This window comes from Anolis sagrei, chromosome 4 (assembly GCF_037176765.1).
Source record: "Anolis sagrei isolate rAnoSag1 chromosome 4, rAnoSag1.mat, whole genome shotgun sequence".
In the NCBI taxonomy this organism is placed as follows: domain Eukaryota; kingdom Metazoa; phylum Chordata; class Lepidosauria; order Squamata; family Dactyloidae; genus Anolis; species Anolis sagrei.
The window spans coordinates 80,144,850-80,162,631 of NC_090024.1; the positions used below are offsets into that span (position 1 = coordinate 80,144,850).

The 17,782-nt window shown below is 38.6% G+C and overlaps 1 protein-coding gene across 6 annotated transcripts in view; it reads right to left on the bottom strand.

The window, feature by feature from the left end:
* Positions 1 to 605: 605 nt before the first annotated feature.
* The window catches only part of RNF182 (ring finger protein 182), a 31,762-nt gene continuing 14,585 nt past the window's right edge, over positions 606 to 17,782 (bottom strand). For 4 of the 6 annotated variants that reach the window (XM_060774868.2, XM_060774864.2, XM_060774865.2 and 1 more), the window contains one exon: positions 2,551 to 5,343. In XM_060774868.2, coding sequence (XP_060630851.1) covers positions 4,383 to 5,123 — 741 coding nt within the window. In that variant the 5' untranslated portion in view covers positions 5,124 to 5,343 and the 3' untranslated portion in view covers positions 2,551 to 4,382. Of the gene's footprint in view, positions 699 to 2,550; positions 5,344 to 7,213; positions 7,699 to 17,782 lie in introns of those variants that run through there. The other 2 variants (XM_060774869.2, XR_010909817.1) reach the window with 2 other exon arrangements.

Consider the following 17,782-nt stretch of genomic DNA (forward strand, 5'->3'; position numbering starts at 1 on the left):
TGTGGTTTTAAGGTTTTGATAGGTTTATTTTACTATGTATTTTTGTATGGCATCGAATCGCTGCCTACATATGTAAGTTGCCTTGAGTCCCCTGCAGAGTGAGAAAGGTGGGGTATAAATATGGTAAATAAATAAATAAAATCATATTTCAATGCTAGCAACACCGTGAGGCACCTGGGCATAGTAGGGAACATAGCAAAGGATGGATGGAATTAAAAACTTCTGTCATCCAGTTCTACTGTCTTCACCTTTCAGCTTTCGCTCTACTTCATGAGAAAGCCACTGTGACATATCTTCAGCGATTTCTATTCTGTTGTTTCCAACTAAAGTTTGCACTATTTTCTACACTAAAACATATCCAAAAAGTATTTTATTCAATACAACGCAGATTCAGCTAGTCATTTTGTCTATCCTTAGGCCTTGACCAGATTGATATGCTTCAAGATATTCAGTTTTGCCATCAATTATCAACTTTGGGGAAGAGGGTCCTTTTTAAGGTAATGAATTTCTACTATGCATTCATCTACTTCCTTTGTCTTTCTTGCTCCTGGAAAGAAAACAGTAAACAAGGCATAAAAAGCATACAAGCTAATTTCTTTATTTGCATACTCTAATTACCATTTGTCTTTTTTTACTTCACTTTCTGTTTTCTTTGCTTCATTCCTTGCTTCTCTTCTTTTAATTCCAGGATCAAATTTCTGAAAAATAAACTGATAAGTACTTCAGACCATAAGCCAAGAAATGTTAAGATTGGGAAATAACCTGAAATCATTGGAAGAGAGGGAGATCAGAATCAGAAGCTCTATATGGGGGGATAGAGCCCATTGGCAAAAAACATGGAATATTGCCCAGTGACTTTATCGATGTGCAGTTCTCTCTTCTTGCAAATTACACCTGAGATGCTTGTTCCTCTTCTGATCAGACTGGTGTTTCAGGTAGAAAAAACAAACATTAATATTGTTTTGTTTTTGTTTTACAACAGCACAAACATTTAACTGGGCAACACATATTATATCTGATTTTTCTATTCAAAACCAAAGTTTACCAGCACCAGTATTATATGTGAAGCCTGCATGAGCCTCAAGTTAAATGATGCATAAGTTCAATGGCACAAAGCCATTTTTTTTAAAAGAACAAGTCTTTTAAAAGTGTAAGTAGCTGAAAAAAAGATACTGTCTTTGATGTTTGTTCTCTGGTGGCTGCTTCGCTTCAAAATGGAGTTATAATGCAGCAAACTACTGCTGCTTGTGTTATTTATTTTAATATCAGCAGATGTTAAGAAAACATGGGGTACATCCACATCACAGAATTAATACAAAATTAATAGTTCAACATCACTTTAAGTGTCATAGTTCGAAGGTATGGAATCCTTTGGCAGAGATGTCAAAAAGTCTTGTAAAACTGCAACTCCCATGATTCTATAGCACTGAGCTAGGGCTGTAAAAGTGTGGTCAAACTGCATTAATTCAACAATCTAGATATACCCAGAACACAAGGTCTGGACTTTTCTGTGGCAGAACTTGCTGACTGGCGGCGGCGGGGTGTGTGTGTGTGTTGTTATTTGGCTCTCAGAATGTTTAAATTACTGCATGTTCTGATTTTAATTTAATTTTTGTTTTTTATGTTGCATGCCAACTCAGGGTCTTTTGGCAGGAAGACTCTCTCTCTCTCTCTCTCTCTCTCTCTCTCTATATATATATATATAACATTCAGGTGCAATTTTACCAAATATGTCATCATGCTGTTTTGCTGTGGTTACTATAGTAACATTATGATATCATAAGGTAGTACAAATCCTTAAGTCTGATGAATACCTCAAGGATTTTGAGCCATTTCCCCAAGGCCCTCATTAGCATATCAATCTTTTACGATGTTTTCCAGAAAATACTCTATGGCTTCCTCTAAACTATCTTCATTCCCTCTCTCCTCTTCATGTTGCCTACATGTACCAGCTGCATAAGTTCTGAGTTGCAAATATGTTCATGATGCCAGAGAAGAAACAGTCAGATTTAGAATCTCCTAAGAGCCTCTGTGAAAAAAGCCCCAGGTTTCACATTTATTTATATTAGTGGTTTATCTGCTGTTTATATTTATGTGAGATGCTTAGAATTCTCTGCTAGAGACCACTAATGTTGCAATTAGAATAGTTCATTAGATCTAATTATACTGGTGTAACTAGATCAAACTAGAACACTCTAAGGTTGGATCTCCACTGCCATATAAACCAGTTTCTGAACCGGGTTATCTGCTTGGAACTGGATTACATGAATCTACATTGCCATATAATCCAGTTCAAAGCAGACAATCTGGATTCAGAAACTGGATTATATGGCAGTGTAGATGAAGCCTAAGGACCTTTGCCATTACCCCATTATAATGGTTCCACTTTATCTGCCATGACAATATCATATGGAATCTTGATATTTTAAATTTAGAGAGGAGCATTTAAAATTATCAACAAGAAAAGGGACAGATTGAACAAAAACTGAAAACAGAAATATCTGATTTGATTACAAGCACAATGCACAAACATTTTCCAGAAGTGGTAGGTACTGACATTCATTTCATTCTACACCAAGAACCCATTTATTAGAACAGCTGGGACAACTTTAATGTAAGTCCCTACACATATGTAAACCTTTGCAATACATATGCACAAAAACATATTATACAAACATTACAGACATTATAAAATATTTTTTCTTAGGTGGATTTCCTCCCTGTTCCCGCCCATTTTTGAATCATTAATTAATTACACTTTGTGGTATACTGATGCTAGTCATGCCACTCCATTTGACTACGCATGCTTTGCCACAGACATTTTAGTGGTAGTAATATAGTATTCTTACAAATATTAATTTGTAATGCTCACTATTAGTAATTAATTAAATTTTCTGGTTCTCTGGACAGTTTGCTTCATAAAATATTATAAACTGAGGAGGGAAGTTGGACTTGAATTCTCCAATGCTTCCTAATAAAATCAGTGCAACCTGAATGCAACTAATTTTATGCTATGTCACCAGAAATTATTTCAAACTGTAAGGGGAAAAAGCATAGGTTGCATTTCCTCTTTCAAAAATGTACTTCCTTTTTTCCTTCCATTGCATATTGAGTGTGATCCCTGCTTGACAGAAATTTCTCAGAGATCTAAATATTAGTAAGACTTAGTTGAACTAAAATGGAAAGGTAAACATCATGATGCAGCCCCACTTTCACACTTCAATACAGCCTTCATCTTAGATATGAAGAATCCAAACCTATTTGCAAGACCAAAACTACAATTCTGATCTGTTACTGCTTTGCCACTGTGTTGATTTGGTGCTAGATGTTAGCTTTGGAACACAAACCATGTTTTCATGAAGGCCAAAAGTATTAGTTCAGGTGGGCAAGAAGGCAAATCTTTCCCAAAGCTTTGTTTAAAAGTCCTTACATGCTAACTCCCTATCTCTTTAAAAAACCCTCAGATATACATATTACAACACAAAGAATGCAAGTGAGAGTCACATAAATATGTGGATGCATAAGCCCTTTCACAAGCTATGTGCCACAGTACAAACTTATGTTACATGTGAAACAAATTCTTCAGTAAACTTCTGAATTTTTCTTTTGAAATAGTTGGTTCTCACGTAGAAGCTTGTTTTTGCTTGCAGAGGAATCTGTCATGGGTAAAGCTCTTTTGATACCTTCAAGAGAAATGTTAGCAGCAGAAATAGATAATTTTTGTATTTCTGTGGCACATGGCTTTGAACAGTGAATGCTATCCTCTGCAATTTTCTACCTATTTAATTAGTCTAAAAACAAATAAACACTCTTCTTCTATGGTAATGAGAGCTATCTTATCTCTCATTCTGGTACACTGATAGCACCTGTTTTCTTTGTGCATTTTCAAGATCAGAGGCACTGTCCAGTAGGAAACTTGCAAGCCAAGGGTTCTGATCTAAGTTCTTGCACAAACACAATGATTATGTGCAGCAGAGGGTAGACTAAACACCCCTCAAAATGTTACTCAGAAAACAATGGGAATAAGAGACAGTTTGACATTCATTTCAGTTGAAATTATTCCAGTAAAACTATAGAGCTATATGAATAATCTGCTTGAAATTACAGTATTACTGCAATGTAACATTAGGCACATAGAAAGGAGACTGTTCTTGTTGCATCCTTTTTCTATTGCTAATTCTTCTTAATTGATGTTTTCCCATTAGTAAAACAGGATAGAGCAGCAGCAAAATAACCATTCAATTACTTTTAAACAGAAGACCACAAAACTGGTCTGCATTTCTATCTTGATGGATAAAAGGAATAAAATAAGAATACAAGTTAACTGTGCTACATCTATGGCAATTTCATATGTTTCATTGCTTATTTCATGACAATTGCTGTTAAGAAGAAGACATACAATCCAGAAACTCATGGCATATACACTGGCAGAAGCCATAAACCATAAGAATAACAAGACTCGAGGGGACAAGGCTGACGAAGACTACCCCAAGGGTGACTTTCTTTGATACCAGTAAGTAGATCCCTAAAGGCAAGGAACTAAAATACAGCAAACCCAGCAACCAAACAAGAACTCGAATTGAAGTCTGGAAGAGCAAAGATGTACAGTTCCACACTGTCCAGTTGTGAGGCACAGATGCAACAGAGTCAAAACTTGTGGGCCTATAGAATTCCACAACTGGGGTTGAGTTCAGGGTTGGGGGACTTTCCCTCTGCACTTCCATAATGGTTATAACTAGACAGTTGGAGGAAGTATGGGAAGGGCTAACAAGAGAGGCCAGTCTTTTGGGGGTCAGTAAGAGTTCTGTTGGATTGTCCGGTAGGCACTTCTTCACTTTTCCTCCATAAGCCAAATTTACAAGGATGTTGTTGTCATCAGGAAGACTACTCACCTCATCATCAGGCAGGCAAGTCTCGAACCGGCAAAATGGGCAAACAATGACTCCCTGAGGAGAGTCCCCAAAATCTATGATCTTGCAAAGGCATTTGGCACATACTCTGTGGCAACATCCCAGAACTTTAGGTTTTCTTTGCCTCAGGTTATAGCGGTTGTAACAGATCTTACATTCAAGCTCATCTGAGCCCTGGGACTCCACAGCATCCTCTGGCAATAGACTTGTCATTTCCTTTTAATGTGCTTTAGTCTTGTGGTGATGTCAGCCTTAGACAGTCTGTTTTTCTTTTTTTTTTTACTAAGTTTCTAGAACGCTTTTTTTATTATCATGTCACTTTGGCCATTCAATTGGAGAGAAAAGCAGCAAGTGTCTTCATTTCTCAGCCTCTTTCCATGACTATATGTTTTGTCCTTCAATATCTTTTATGTAAAATTATATCACGTAGTTTCTAGAGAGGGAAAAAGACACATGAGTTCATATCTAATCATTATGTACAACTTTGCTCAAAATCTTCTGAGTTAAGCCTACAGGAGATTCTCTCTATTTGCCTCACTGTAATTATGAGGAAGGTTAGGTTTAGCAGTGTTGATTGGTCCAAAACGGCCTGTTAGCTTTTCAGTACATTAGGTATTTTAAACAACTCTGAAACTCACTGTTTCATTCATCCATATCTATAAATAAGAAAAATGAAAAGAAAAGGAAAAATAAACAATGTTGCAATTAGTGCATGTTCCAGATATTTTTTTATTTCTAAATTCAGATGAGAAGGACCTGTTAACTGCTGGACTGGAGATTAATACAAAGTGAGAAGCCTTAAACTCACAGATCTGTGATCTATAACCCTCCTATCTATTCTAATATTTTAACTCTGCTTTCCAACTGAAAATGTTCAATGTGTGGCTTGCACAAAATAAAATAAAATTAAAGACATTTTACGGTATTTAAAAAATGAAAACCAAAAAAAAAAGGAAAAAAAAAGAAAAGAAAGAAAGAAAATTCAACCATAAAGTTGTGTAAGTTCTTATACTGATCAGCTGGAATGGAACCATTTCAGAAAAGGAGATGGCAAATGGTCAGTGCTGATGGTGTGTTCTTGCTGCCAACCTTTTCCTTTGCTTCAGTCAGATGGATTAACTCCTGCCATGTGTGTCATAATGCATTACAAAATTACTGCTTAATTTTTAAGCAGTATTCATGTTTATGATAATTATAGTTATTCTGAATTACAAACATCTCTACCACTACACTTTAGGGCCTCAGCTTCGCTGTGTAATGGCAACAAGCCTATTTGTTTTACTCTCAAAGTTGCAATAGGTTGGAAATTATTTGAAGGCACACAACAACAATGAACATCAGAAATGATGCAAGCCCACTATTTGTGTCAAATGTGATGGCACACTTGTACTTACAAAGTGACTGAACATCCATCTGTGAATAGGATGTCTGTGGTTTTCATTTCTTTCCTACAGAAGTCTGCTATATATAACTTGTAGATAGTATTAGAAATGAATAAAATGTGTTATTTTATGAATGTTCGTTGTTACAATTTTAAATTAGCTAATTATGTCAAAATGTTTGATTACAAATGTGCACATAAAGATTTAAATTTGAACTTTTCCCAGTTCAACTACAGTTGATGCACTGAAGTAATGGAACTTAGAAAAGTGTTTATTTTCCAAGTTCCTATTGATTTAATGAGCTTGTTTAGACTAACATTTGGATGTTGGCCATGCATAGGAATTGTGCAGTCCCCCAAATATTGTTGAACCAGGACAAAGCTGCTGGGAGTGGTAGGTCAAAAACATCTGGAAGGCCACACAATTCCCATCCTTGATTTGGGCCATTAAGACCATAATCTCAATAGGAAGAAACATGCATTTCCTAGAAATGTGCACAATAGTTAATACTACTGAGATTATGTGAAACAAACTAAACATAACTTTTCAAAACAATAAGACCAAAGGTGCTCAACTGCCCTAAGTTCCCTCGGGGAGGGTGGGTGGGTTATAAATAAAGTTTATTATTATTATTGTTATTGTTGTTATTATTATGAATCACGCACCCTGAATTTGACAATTCACAGGGGCATCTCTTATGTCCATGTTAAAGCCATTCTGGATTTTATGCCCGCCTTTGAAGAGCATATTTTGAGGGTAGGGCTTAGCACTTCATGAAGTTCCGTTATAGCTGAAACTAAAGGGTAGATTTACTATTCACTGATATGGAAGCCATTTATTGTGTGCCCTCAAGTTGTTTATGAGTTTTTTCTGGAGCTGAGAGTATGTGAATCACCTTGTTGATCAGAGTCATCAACCTACTTTTCACTGTTTTACTGATTTCATTGCTTCCAAGATGAGACCGATGCCTTTCAGCAGATGCTTCCCCACAAATTATATGTTGTCTTGTCTCTTAGCAACCAGAAAGAAATGAAGTACAATATTTACATGCTCCTACTGAAATTAGCTACAAAACATCAATAGAGCCGAAATGTCAGATTAAATTGAATTTTCATTTTCCAAGTGATCTACATTATCTTATTAGCAAGTCTTGTACTTTCCATTAACCCTCAGAAATTCAGATGGCCATAGTTTATTTCTCCCTATTAGTTATAACAAGAATTTCTTCAGAAAACAATAAAACTATGCTTTTAAAAATCTGCTTAATTCTGGTAAAACTGATGGGGAAAACCTTCCAGTGCCTTCTAGCAGAATGTTAACTTCCATACTGAACCCTGACACATGCACAATGGAGGACCTTCTTATAGCAACACCAGAGGCACTCCAAGTGGCCAGCTACTGGTCAAAGGACATTTAATATAATGCCAAATTTTAAAACTTTGTGTATTTCTTAAATACATTACAACTGTATCCTTGGTTCGTTCCTGATACGATAAATAAACAACTTCCTTACTGGCATGAAACAAGACATAACTCAGCATAAAAAAACCTAAGTGGGGAAGATGTATTTCATGTACAACATGGTACTTTGTTTGCTTTGTTTGTATTACTGCACCTAAAGTTCACAGTAATAGACAGTGATAATTGTAATAGTCGTAGCAATAATTATAACAATAATAATGACATTAATACTACGTCTACTAATAATAATAACCATGATAGTGATGATAATAGTAGTATTAACAGTAATAGCAATAATAATAACAGTAACAATAACTTTTCTCTCAAATGCCCATTTTGGGGTATTCATTTTGCCACTCTGTTGTAGTTTAGGCACTAGCACCCTTTGCCATACAAAGTTAAAATTGCAAGTCCCATGATTCCATTGTATTAACCTAGGCAGTTAAAGTGGTGTCAATCTGGATTAATTTTATAGTGTAGATTTACCCATGGAGCCCCCAGTGGCACAGTGGGTTAAACCCCTGTACCGGCAGGACTGAAGACCGACAGGTTGCAGGTTTGAATCCGGGGAGAGGTGGATGAGCTCTCTCTATAACTCCAGCTCCTCATGCGGGGACACGAGAGAAGCCTCCCACAAGGATGATAAAAAACATCAAATCATCTGGGCGTCCCCTGGGCAACGTCTTTGCAGACGGCCAATTCTCTCACACCAGAAGCGACTTGCAGTTTCTCAAGTCGCTCCTGACACGACAAAAAAGCAAGCAAACAAACAAAAAACCCATGCAGTTGAATAACGGAGCCATATTGTTACATCCCCTGCCTGCTTCCCATCTATGTATTGGTGAATGCTCTCAAAAAAGTATCTCCTTTATGTTCCATTATGTGGTCACCTGATTTGTTAAAGTGGTGTCACACAGTATTAATTCTACAGTAGATGCACCCTGAAATAACTGAAGAAGTAAAATGATATTCATGAAAGTGCATGCTAAAATACAAATCAGATTTTTGCCTTCCTTCCTGTTTTCCCCCTTTTCTACTACAAAACATGGTGACATACATACTCCTTTGAATATGGTTTACTGTAAGTTACCTAGTGACTTTCCAAAGCTTCCTTGGTTGCCAATAACATGAATCTAAGGGTGCATCAACACTGTAAAATTAGTGCAGTCCAACATCACTTTAACTGCTATGGGTCAATGTTACGAGTTCCTGGGATTTTTAGTTTGTGAGTCACCTGCATTCTTTGTCAGACGATGAAGAGCTTGTAAAACTATAACTCCCATGATCATAGCATTGACCTACGGGAATCCAAGTGGAGTTAAACTACATTAATTTTACAGTGTCGATTAGTGATTTCCAAATGCTAGTCTTCCAGCTGTTTTGGAGTTCAAATACTAGAAGCCTCTGCTGCCTTGGCCAATGATCAGGGATATTGGGAATCGAAACCCAAAATACTTAGAAGACTGTGTGTTTCTGTCTTCTAATTGCTCTGTTCTTCCTCCCCATCTGGATAGCCGATCGCTGAACAACCGATGGCAGGCAGCTTGCTTTTTGACCTCTGGCAATGCGCTCTGGGCTTGGTAGGCACCGTCTGTTGGCTGCCAAATAACTCTAAAATGGTGGCAGATTCAACTGCAAAAATTCATAACATTTCTTCAATACTTCATGGGTCCCCTGTGATCCCCAGGGCTGAGAACCACTGCCCTAAAGGCAGAAGAACCCCATCTGATCTTGGAAGCTAAATAGGGTCAGCCCTGTTTTAACATCATGTCAGTCTAATATTCTTGGTTTTACTTTACTTTTAAACTCATCATTGCTGTTGTGTACATGTGTCTTATGGGCAAGTAAACTCCAGTGGAAGGGGAATTTATATTTTGAATAAAACTGGATTTTGTGATCTGTATGTTTCAAGAGACCCAACTGAACCACTTTGCTATTGATTAGGTCAGTGAAAGTTCTGACATAGGTTAATAAATGGGTTGCCCATATTCAGCACATAATAACATAGTTTGCACCATTTATTAATTGGATATAAATCACCATGGTCCTAGGATATAAATTCAACAAGAATACATTCTCCTTTCTTTACCTTCTTATAAGAAGAGTAAAGAGGTACAGAACTAAACATCTGACCTGTGAAAATTGTCCCTATTTCCCTAATTTTTGTTTTTTTTAAAAAAATGTGTCATGTTTCCAATAGCACCAATTTATTCTTCAGAACAGTTTTCCAGATATTTAGGCCATATCTTATTTCAAGATTTCAATTCTTAATTTACTTTATTTAAACCATCTCCAAATCCATTTACTGCTTTTTCACAGATACACAAGTATATATATACAGGTAGGACATTTGTTTTAACAGTTACATATTGACAGAAAGACAATACTGAATTCGTAATGCTAGGAAATCACAATCAATATCTGACTCACTAGATGCTCTTTTAGCGTCATGCACTAGATGACGGCAGAACTCTCATTAATTTAATTTTTATGCTAATTCATACACAGAGTAGGATATATGTGACTACTGTTTACAGTCAGATTTAAATACCAAATCTCAAGAAAGCTGTTTGCAGTAAACAAACTGTGGACAAAAAGTGTGTGGAAATAAGAAAAAGCAATAATAAGAAAAACACGCACATGGATATGAATTAGAAATTATTAAATGTTGTTGCAATTACCATTTATATTTTTATCAGAGTATGATAAATGAACAATTTCCTAAAAGTAGGAATGGATGAGAGTGCCTTTCCACTTCTTTTTTTAACTTTCTAGACACTCTTCAGAATCATTGCAAAAGCTGATAAAGATAAGATGGTAAAATAAAATGCTACATCACTAGTTGTAAGATGGCTGCAATGTTGCTTTGATCAAATTAATGCAGGGGTGGGCTATTTTGGATTTCAAGAGCAAAGAAAACTTTTGGCCTTATATATTAGGAAAAACCCCAATAGCAGAAATTATATATTTAGGCTGTCCTTTTGACTGATGACAAAAAGTTTTGGTACTGGAAATAATATGTTCTTCTCATAGAATCATACAGTTGGAGGCAGGGCCGGCCCTAGGTAATTTTCAATGGTAAGCAAACATTATTTTGGCGCCCCCCCCCCAAAAAAAAACCAATCACTGAAAAAAAAAAAGGTAGAGGTGACTAAAGAGTTACCTTAAAACCAGAAGGTTACTTACATTATGTTCATATAGTTACATTACATAGAATTAACACAAATTAATGTTTTTTAAATGCAAATATTTTTGTTGTTATTTTTGATCTACAAGTACGACACAAAGGTTTCACAGAAAATACAAGATCTTTGCATTACGACAATTCCGCTGAGACAAATGAAGACAGAACAGCCCTTAATACATACACATACATATACATACACATACACACATACATGCACACAGACACACACACATATATATTATTTTATTTGGAATTGCAAATTGCAATACATTCCATCACACACACATTTAAATAAATATTGTGTGTTTACGGAACGAACGGCTTCCTTTCTGCAAGGACTTCTTCTAGAATGCATAGCAATTGCAAAGAAAATAAAATATTTTGGACCACGACAAGTAAGTCCACTGAGATGACTAAAGATAGAATAACCTTATCTATATAAATAAAAATATAATGTTTGTTTGTGGGATTAGCATAACTCAAAACCCGCTGGACAAATTGGCACCAAATTTGGCAGCAAAACACATACTAATCCAATCTATGTCTGTCAAACAAAAAAATCTCTGGCTGCTTCTCATTACTTTATTTTGCATACCACCACACTACCCCGGGGTGCTGCTGCTATTATTATTATTATTATTATTATTATTGAGAGTCTAAATGGCCATCTATCAGGAGTGTTTTAATTGTGCTTTTCGCTTATGCCAGAAGGAAGTTGGATTGGATGGACCTTGGAGGTCTCCATACTTTATGATTCTATTACTATTATTAATAATAATAGTATTATTATTAAGCAGAGTCTTAATAATGGCCATCTGTTAGGCCATCTGTTATGGCCATCTGTTAGGAGTGCTTGGATTGTGTTTTTCCCTTATGGCAGAAGGAGGTTGGACTGGATGGCCCTTGGAGGTCTCTTGCAACACTAGGATCCTATTACTGTGAATTCCTCCCAAACCCCTCCAGTGTTTTCTGCTGGTCATGGAGGTTCTGTGTGCCAAGTTTGGTTCAGATCTGTCATTAATGGGAGTTTTAATGGTCTGTGGAAGTCTGAGCTGAATCAGTTGAAGGTACTCCAAATCCCATCAGCTTGATTAGCATTCAATGGCCTTGCAGACAAGACTCAATCAAGGCCAGCTAATACGTCTCAACAATGGATTCCCCCGGGCAGGAAGCAGCCAGGCTTTGAAGCTGCAAGGTTATTTGCTGCATCAGAAGCAAACCAAGGGTAAATTTGTAATGTATATAGAAAACACAAAGTTTAAAAACTTGGCATCCAGCTGCAAGGTCATTCAGTGCTAATCAAGGTGGCCAATGGCAACACTCACACTTGCCTCAAGCAGGCAAGAGTTCTTCTTCCCACTCTGGACATCATTCCACAGGGATATATATAAACCCCACTTGCCTAGTTTCCAACAGAGTTCCCAACCTCTGAAGATGTCTGCCATTTATAACACATAACAATCTAATAAATATAAATAATTCATGATAAAAATAATAACGTAATAAATAAAAATTGTAAATAGAATAATAAATATAATAAAATATAATAATAATAGTAATAATTCCAAAGCTGAGAAGGAAATGGGGGCGAGTCAGTTTCCAACAGACCTCCCAATCTCTGAGAATGCCTGCCACTGATGTGGGTGAAACATCAGGAGAGAATGCTGCTGGAACATTTTGAGCCTTCCAGGCGAAGCAGAGGCTTCAATGGGCAGAGAGAAGAGCACGGAGTGGGGCAACAGCAGCAGCGAGGTCTTCCCCCCTTCTCCTCCAGGGTCTTCTTCCTCCTCCTCTCCATTTGGAGGTGTCTAAACGGAGAAGAGGAGGAAGAAGAGCCCAGAGGAGAAGGAGATGGCCAAGCCTCACTGCTGCTGCCACCCTACGCTCCTCTTCTCGCCCCCTTCGAGGCGGGGTCTCGAAGGGGGAGAGAAGAGGGTGGCACAGAGCAGCAGCAGCAGCAGCGAGGTCTTCCCCCCTTCTCCTCCAGAGTCTTCCTCCTCCTCTTCTCCATTTGGAGGTGCCTAAACGGAGAGGGAGAGGAAGAAGAGCCCAGAGGAGAAGGAGATGGCCAAGCCTCGCTGCTGCTGCCGCCCTATGCTCCTCTTCTCGCCTCCTTCGAGGCGAGGCCTCGAAGGGGGTGAGAAGAGGGTGGCACAGAGCAGCAGCAGCAGCAAGGATGCCCCCCTTCTCCTCCAGAGTCTTCCTCCTCCTCCTCCTCTCCATTTGGAGGTGTCTAAACGGAGAGGAGGAAGAAGAGCCCAGAGGAGAAGGAGATGGCCAAGCCTCGCTGCTGCCCCACACTCCTCTCGCCGCTCTACAAGGTGCACGGGGCATGAGGGGAGGGAAAGGCGTGCACCTTTCTCTTCTCCCTCGCACGCCTTTCCTGCCTCTGCCGCCAAGAAAAGCACATGCAGGGCGAGAGGGGAAGGGCCGAGGCGCGCGCCTTTCCCTTCCCCCTTGCCGCATGCGCGGCTTTTCTGCTTCCTCCCGCTGCTGCCCCCGCCACCGGCGCTGCTCATGGGACGAGGCCCAATTGGAGGGGCATTTAAGGAGGTGCGTGAGCGCCCCTGGGAAAAACAAAGTATTCCACGGTCGCTTACTTCGCGTAATGGAAGAACCGCCCCTGGCTGGAGGAGACGACAAGGGCCTTCTAGTCTATGATGGTCCAATCCCCTTCTGCCATGCAGGAATACAAAATTAAAGCATCCCTGATGGATGGCCCCCCAGCCTCTGTTTAAAAATATGCATAGACAGTTCTACATAAGATTAAAATGCAAAAATAGCATAAGATTAAATTCAGGAATTGAGCCAGCTGAACCAAAAAGCAGTGTCAATTAGACAGTGAGTGGGGTCACTTCTTAACACTCCAAAACACAAGTGGGTCAAGCAGCATGCAGACCAGACATCACTTAGAAATCCATTGAAGAAATAGTACATTGGAGGGGGGGGGGTAACCAGAATCATTTTGGGGTAGGAAGAATACTTCTATGAGGAAAGCATCTAGATGGGGCACAAAAAGGGGAAGAGGAATATGATGATGGTTTTCAAAATTATACATGGTTCAAGATACTGCACTGGGCTGGTACTGAAAGAATTAACCAGACATACTCTCTGTGTGCATGTGCCTTCAAATTGCCTTCCAACTTAGGGTGATTCCATGAATTTCACAGGGCTTTCTTTGGCAAGTAATACTTAAGAGAGTTACACCCTCCCACTACTGATGTAGGCCCCTTCTACACTGCAATATAACACCCAGATTATCTGCTTTGAACTGAATTATATGGCAGCGTAGACTCATATAATCCAGTTCAAGGAATATAATGTGGATTATCTGCTTTGATATATGGCAGTGTAGAAGGGGCCTTGGACCCACTACATCTGGTTGTTAGGAGGGGAAACCCAGGTGAAGGAGAAACACTTGCTAATGAACAGAAATGCTATTTTCTACAGTCCAATATCATCTATATTCTTTTGTAATCATACTGTATTATGTCCCAAGAAGCAATGTTCCAATCTACAAATTTTCTGTGTGTAACCCACAGTAGTTTGTGGAGTCTAAAAGGATGGATTTTGAACTATGACTCTGGACTTGAACTTGTCTCTTTTAAATTGTCTTTTTAACTTATGATGATGTTTTAATTAATGTTTAACTGTGTTTTTATTATTATTGCTGGCATCTAATGGTTGCTGGTTATAAGCTGTTCTGAGTCCCCCTCTGGGGGTGACAAGGACAGGATATAAATGTCTGAAGTAAATAAATAACTAAATAAAGGTAAATTCAATGGTTTTATATAAAGTTTAAAGAAGGTGAATACAACAAATTAGTACAATAATTGTAATACAACAAGTGACTGAAACAATAAACTATCAGAACTTAAAGAAAAACCTGCCTGCTGTTTCTGTCATTATAGGTCATATATTCAACCACCCCATTTAAAGCAGGAGTTATTATTATTATTATTATTACTATTATTATTATTATTTACTTCATTTCTACCCCGCCTTTATCGACCCAAGAGGGGACTCTAGGCGGCTTATAAATTTGGCAAAAATTCAATGCTGCACAGGTATACAATAAAACACATCGCATAAAAACATAAACCATCTAAACATGTAAACAATTAAAACTCATAACAATCTATCAAGTAGATTAAAAACCACATATAAAATGCCAAGTCATGATCTCATGTCCAGTTAACAGTTTACTTCTGCAAAACACAGTTCTAGTTAAAAGGAAATACAGTTCTTGTAATTGTTAAAGAGATTCACACACCTCTTGTGACAGTCATATCTTCCCAAAGTATGTGCCTTAGGAGAATATAAATAAAAATGACAAACAACTTCATAGCAAGCTGTTATCAAGTTAATGCCATTAGGGAAACTAATCTCACTTTTAGAGTCTTGTGGTGCAGAGTACATTGCCCATCAAAAATAACACGCAAACCTCAATTACCCACGCTAGAAAACATGAGCATCTTTTTTTCTTCACGCAATCACCTCTAAGGAGGTGTTCCAGCAATGGGAGCTATATATCATTGCCTTGAGCAATCTTGTGACTCTTGGTTTGACAAGAACTTTTGTCGTTTGGCAACTGTATAACATAATGCCCCATCTGGTAGCAAGAGCATTTGGTACCTGGGGAAAATCATTTATAATATTATTACAACTATTTCTCTTAGTGCCATAGAAACCAAAAAGAGAAAATGGTTAATCCATCTCTAAAGGGAAATACATGTTTAAAGTACCAATAATAAGAAAAATTGGGCTAGAGTTTAGATTTGTCCAAACAAAAAAAGGATTTTAGAAAGAAAGAAGTTATTGAAAATATGGCCCACATTGCAGGGAAATGTAACAGTTTTGTATTTTTAAGGGCTACATGAGTACCAAAGAAAGAAAGAAAGAAAGAAAGGGAAAAGAAAAATGACACATTTAAAGACATTTTAAAACTGATTTGGGCATTTTAAAATTGATTTGGGCATTTTTCACATTGACCACTATTTATGAAGCCATTATAGATTTTTCATTCCCTGCTCTAATTGTGAGGGATTCTATAAGCATGACGCCCTGGGTTCACATTCATCCTGAAAGAAGAGTGTGACTCTTTGATGGTTTTTGCAAAGATTCTTTTGTTCTTTTGAATGTCCCATGGTCAGCCTCTAACTCATTTCATAATTCTGCTTGAAAAGGAAATGGAAGTGAACTGTATTTAAAAGATCACTGGATTAGAATAACATGGAGTAATGCTTTAAAGAATAACAAATTCATTATGCCATATGTGGACTCCAGCCTGTTTTTTATGTATTTTCTCTTAAGTTGTATTTTTATTTAATCTGTTGGTGCGTATAAACTATTAAAGAAACATTTTTGAGGTGGAAAGGTGACTTAACGTGGAACTTTTTGCAGGTTTTTAATACAACTGATGACTAAAATCAAGATAGAAACAAGTAAGGGAGAGAAAAATTGAAACACACCTACCCCTGCAATCAGGATGATGAGAGGCTTGTAACAGCATTATTGAACAGTCTCCCTGTTGCAGGTAGCTACTATAGGGAGGATGTGTATTTTCTACTGACCCTATGAATCTGACCATAAATATATAAATAAACATTTCATGTCTGCCACAATGTGTGAAATTACATGCCAGCCTTGAAAAAATATTGGCCCACACAAGTGAGAGACATGACATATACTAGCAGATATGCAGACAAATTTAAGTTTCCAAGTGAATCAGGTAAAAGGTATCTGAAACTGTCCCATAAATATTTACTTTGTGCCTCTTAACATGCAGTATTCTTCTCTGAAATGATCCCTACCACCCAATTCTTCATTCTCTAATGTATGTGGAAGTCCGCGACTGAGCAGCCCTATTGAGGACCCACTCTGCTCACCCCACATGGGGAGGGGGCTAGAAAAGGTGCCCTAAACATAGTCTGCCTCACTTATCCCTGACTGGACTGCCGCGTCCAGTGGGGTCACCACCCTGCGGCCAAAAAAGGAAAATGAACTTCGGTACGTGGAACGTACGGACTCTGATGGACAACAGTGGCAGTGAACGCCCCGAACGCAGAACTGCCATCATTGCAAGGGAGCTGGGACGCTTCAACATCGACATAGCAGCCCTTCAGGAGACCCGGAGAGCAGGAGAGGGACAGCTGAAGGAAGAAAAAGGAGGCTACACCTTCTTCTGGAAGGGACTGCCCGAAAAGACCAAAGAATGCACGGAGTTGGCTTTGCCATCAGGAATGATCTGGTGAAACATCTGTCCGAAGCACCCACTGGCATCAACGAACGACTCTCAACCCTCCGAATCGATCTTGCCAAAAACCAACGGGCAATCATCATAAGTGCCTATGCACCAACACTAGATGCTGACGAAGACATCAAGGAGAAATTCTACTGTCAGCTGGACACCGTCCTATCGGGGATACCTAAGGAGGACAAAATCATCCTCCTGGGGGACTTCAATGCAAGAGTCGGGCGAGACTTCGACCTGTGGCCAGGGACCATCGGAAAAGACGGGGTTGGAAACAGCAACTCAAATGGCATCCTGCTTCTCACCAAATGTGCGGAGCACAACCTTGTCATCACCAACACGCTCTTCCGCCAGAAAAACAAGTTCAAGACATCATGGAAGCACCCCCGGTCAAAGCATTGGCACCTCTTAGACTATGTAATCACACGCGCCAGAGACCGCCGTGATGTGCTCCTCACAAGAGCCATGACAGGTGCTGACGACTGCTGGACTGACCACAGGCTAATTCGATCCTCGATGGCTCTCAAGATCGCTCCCAAGCGCAGACTCCAAGGAAGGAAGACAAGGCGCAAAATGAACACCCAAGCCC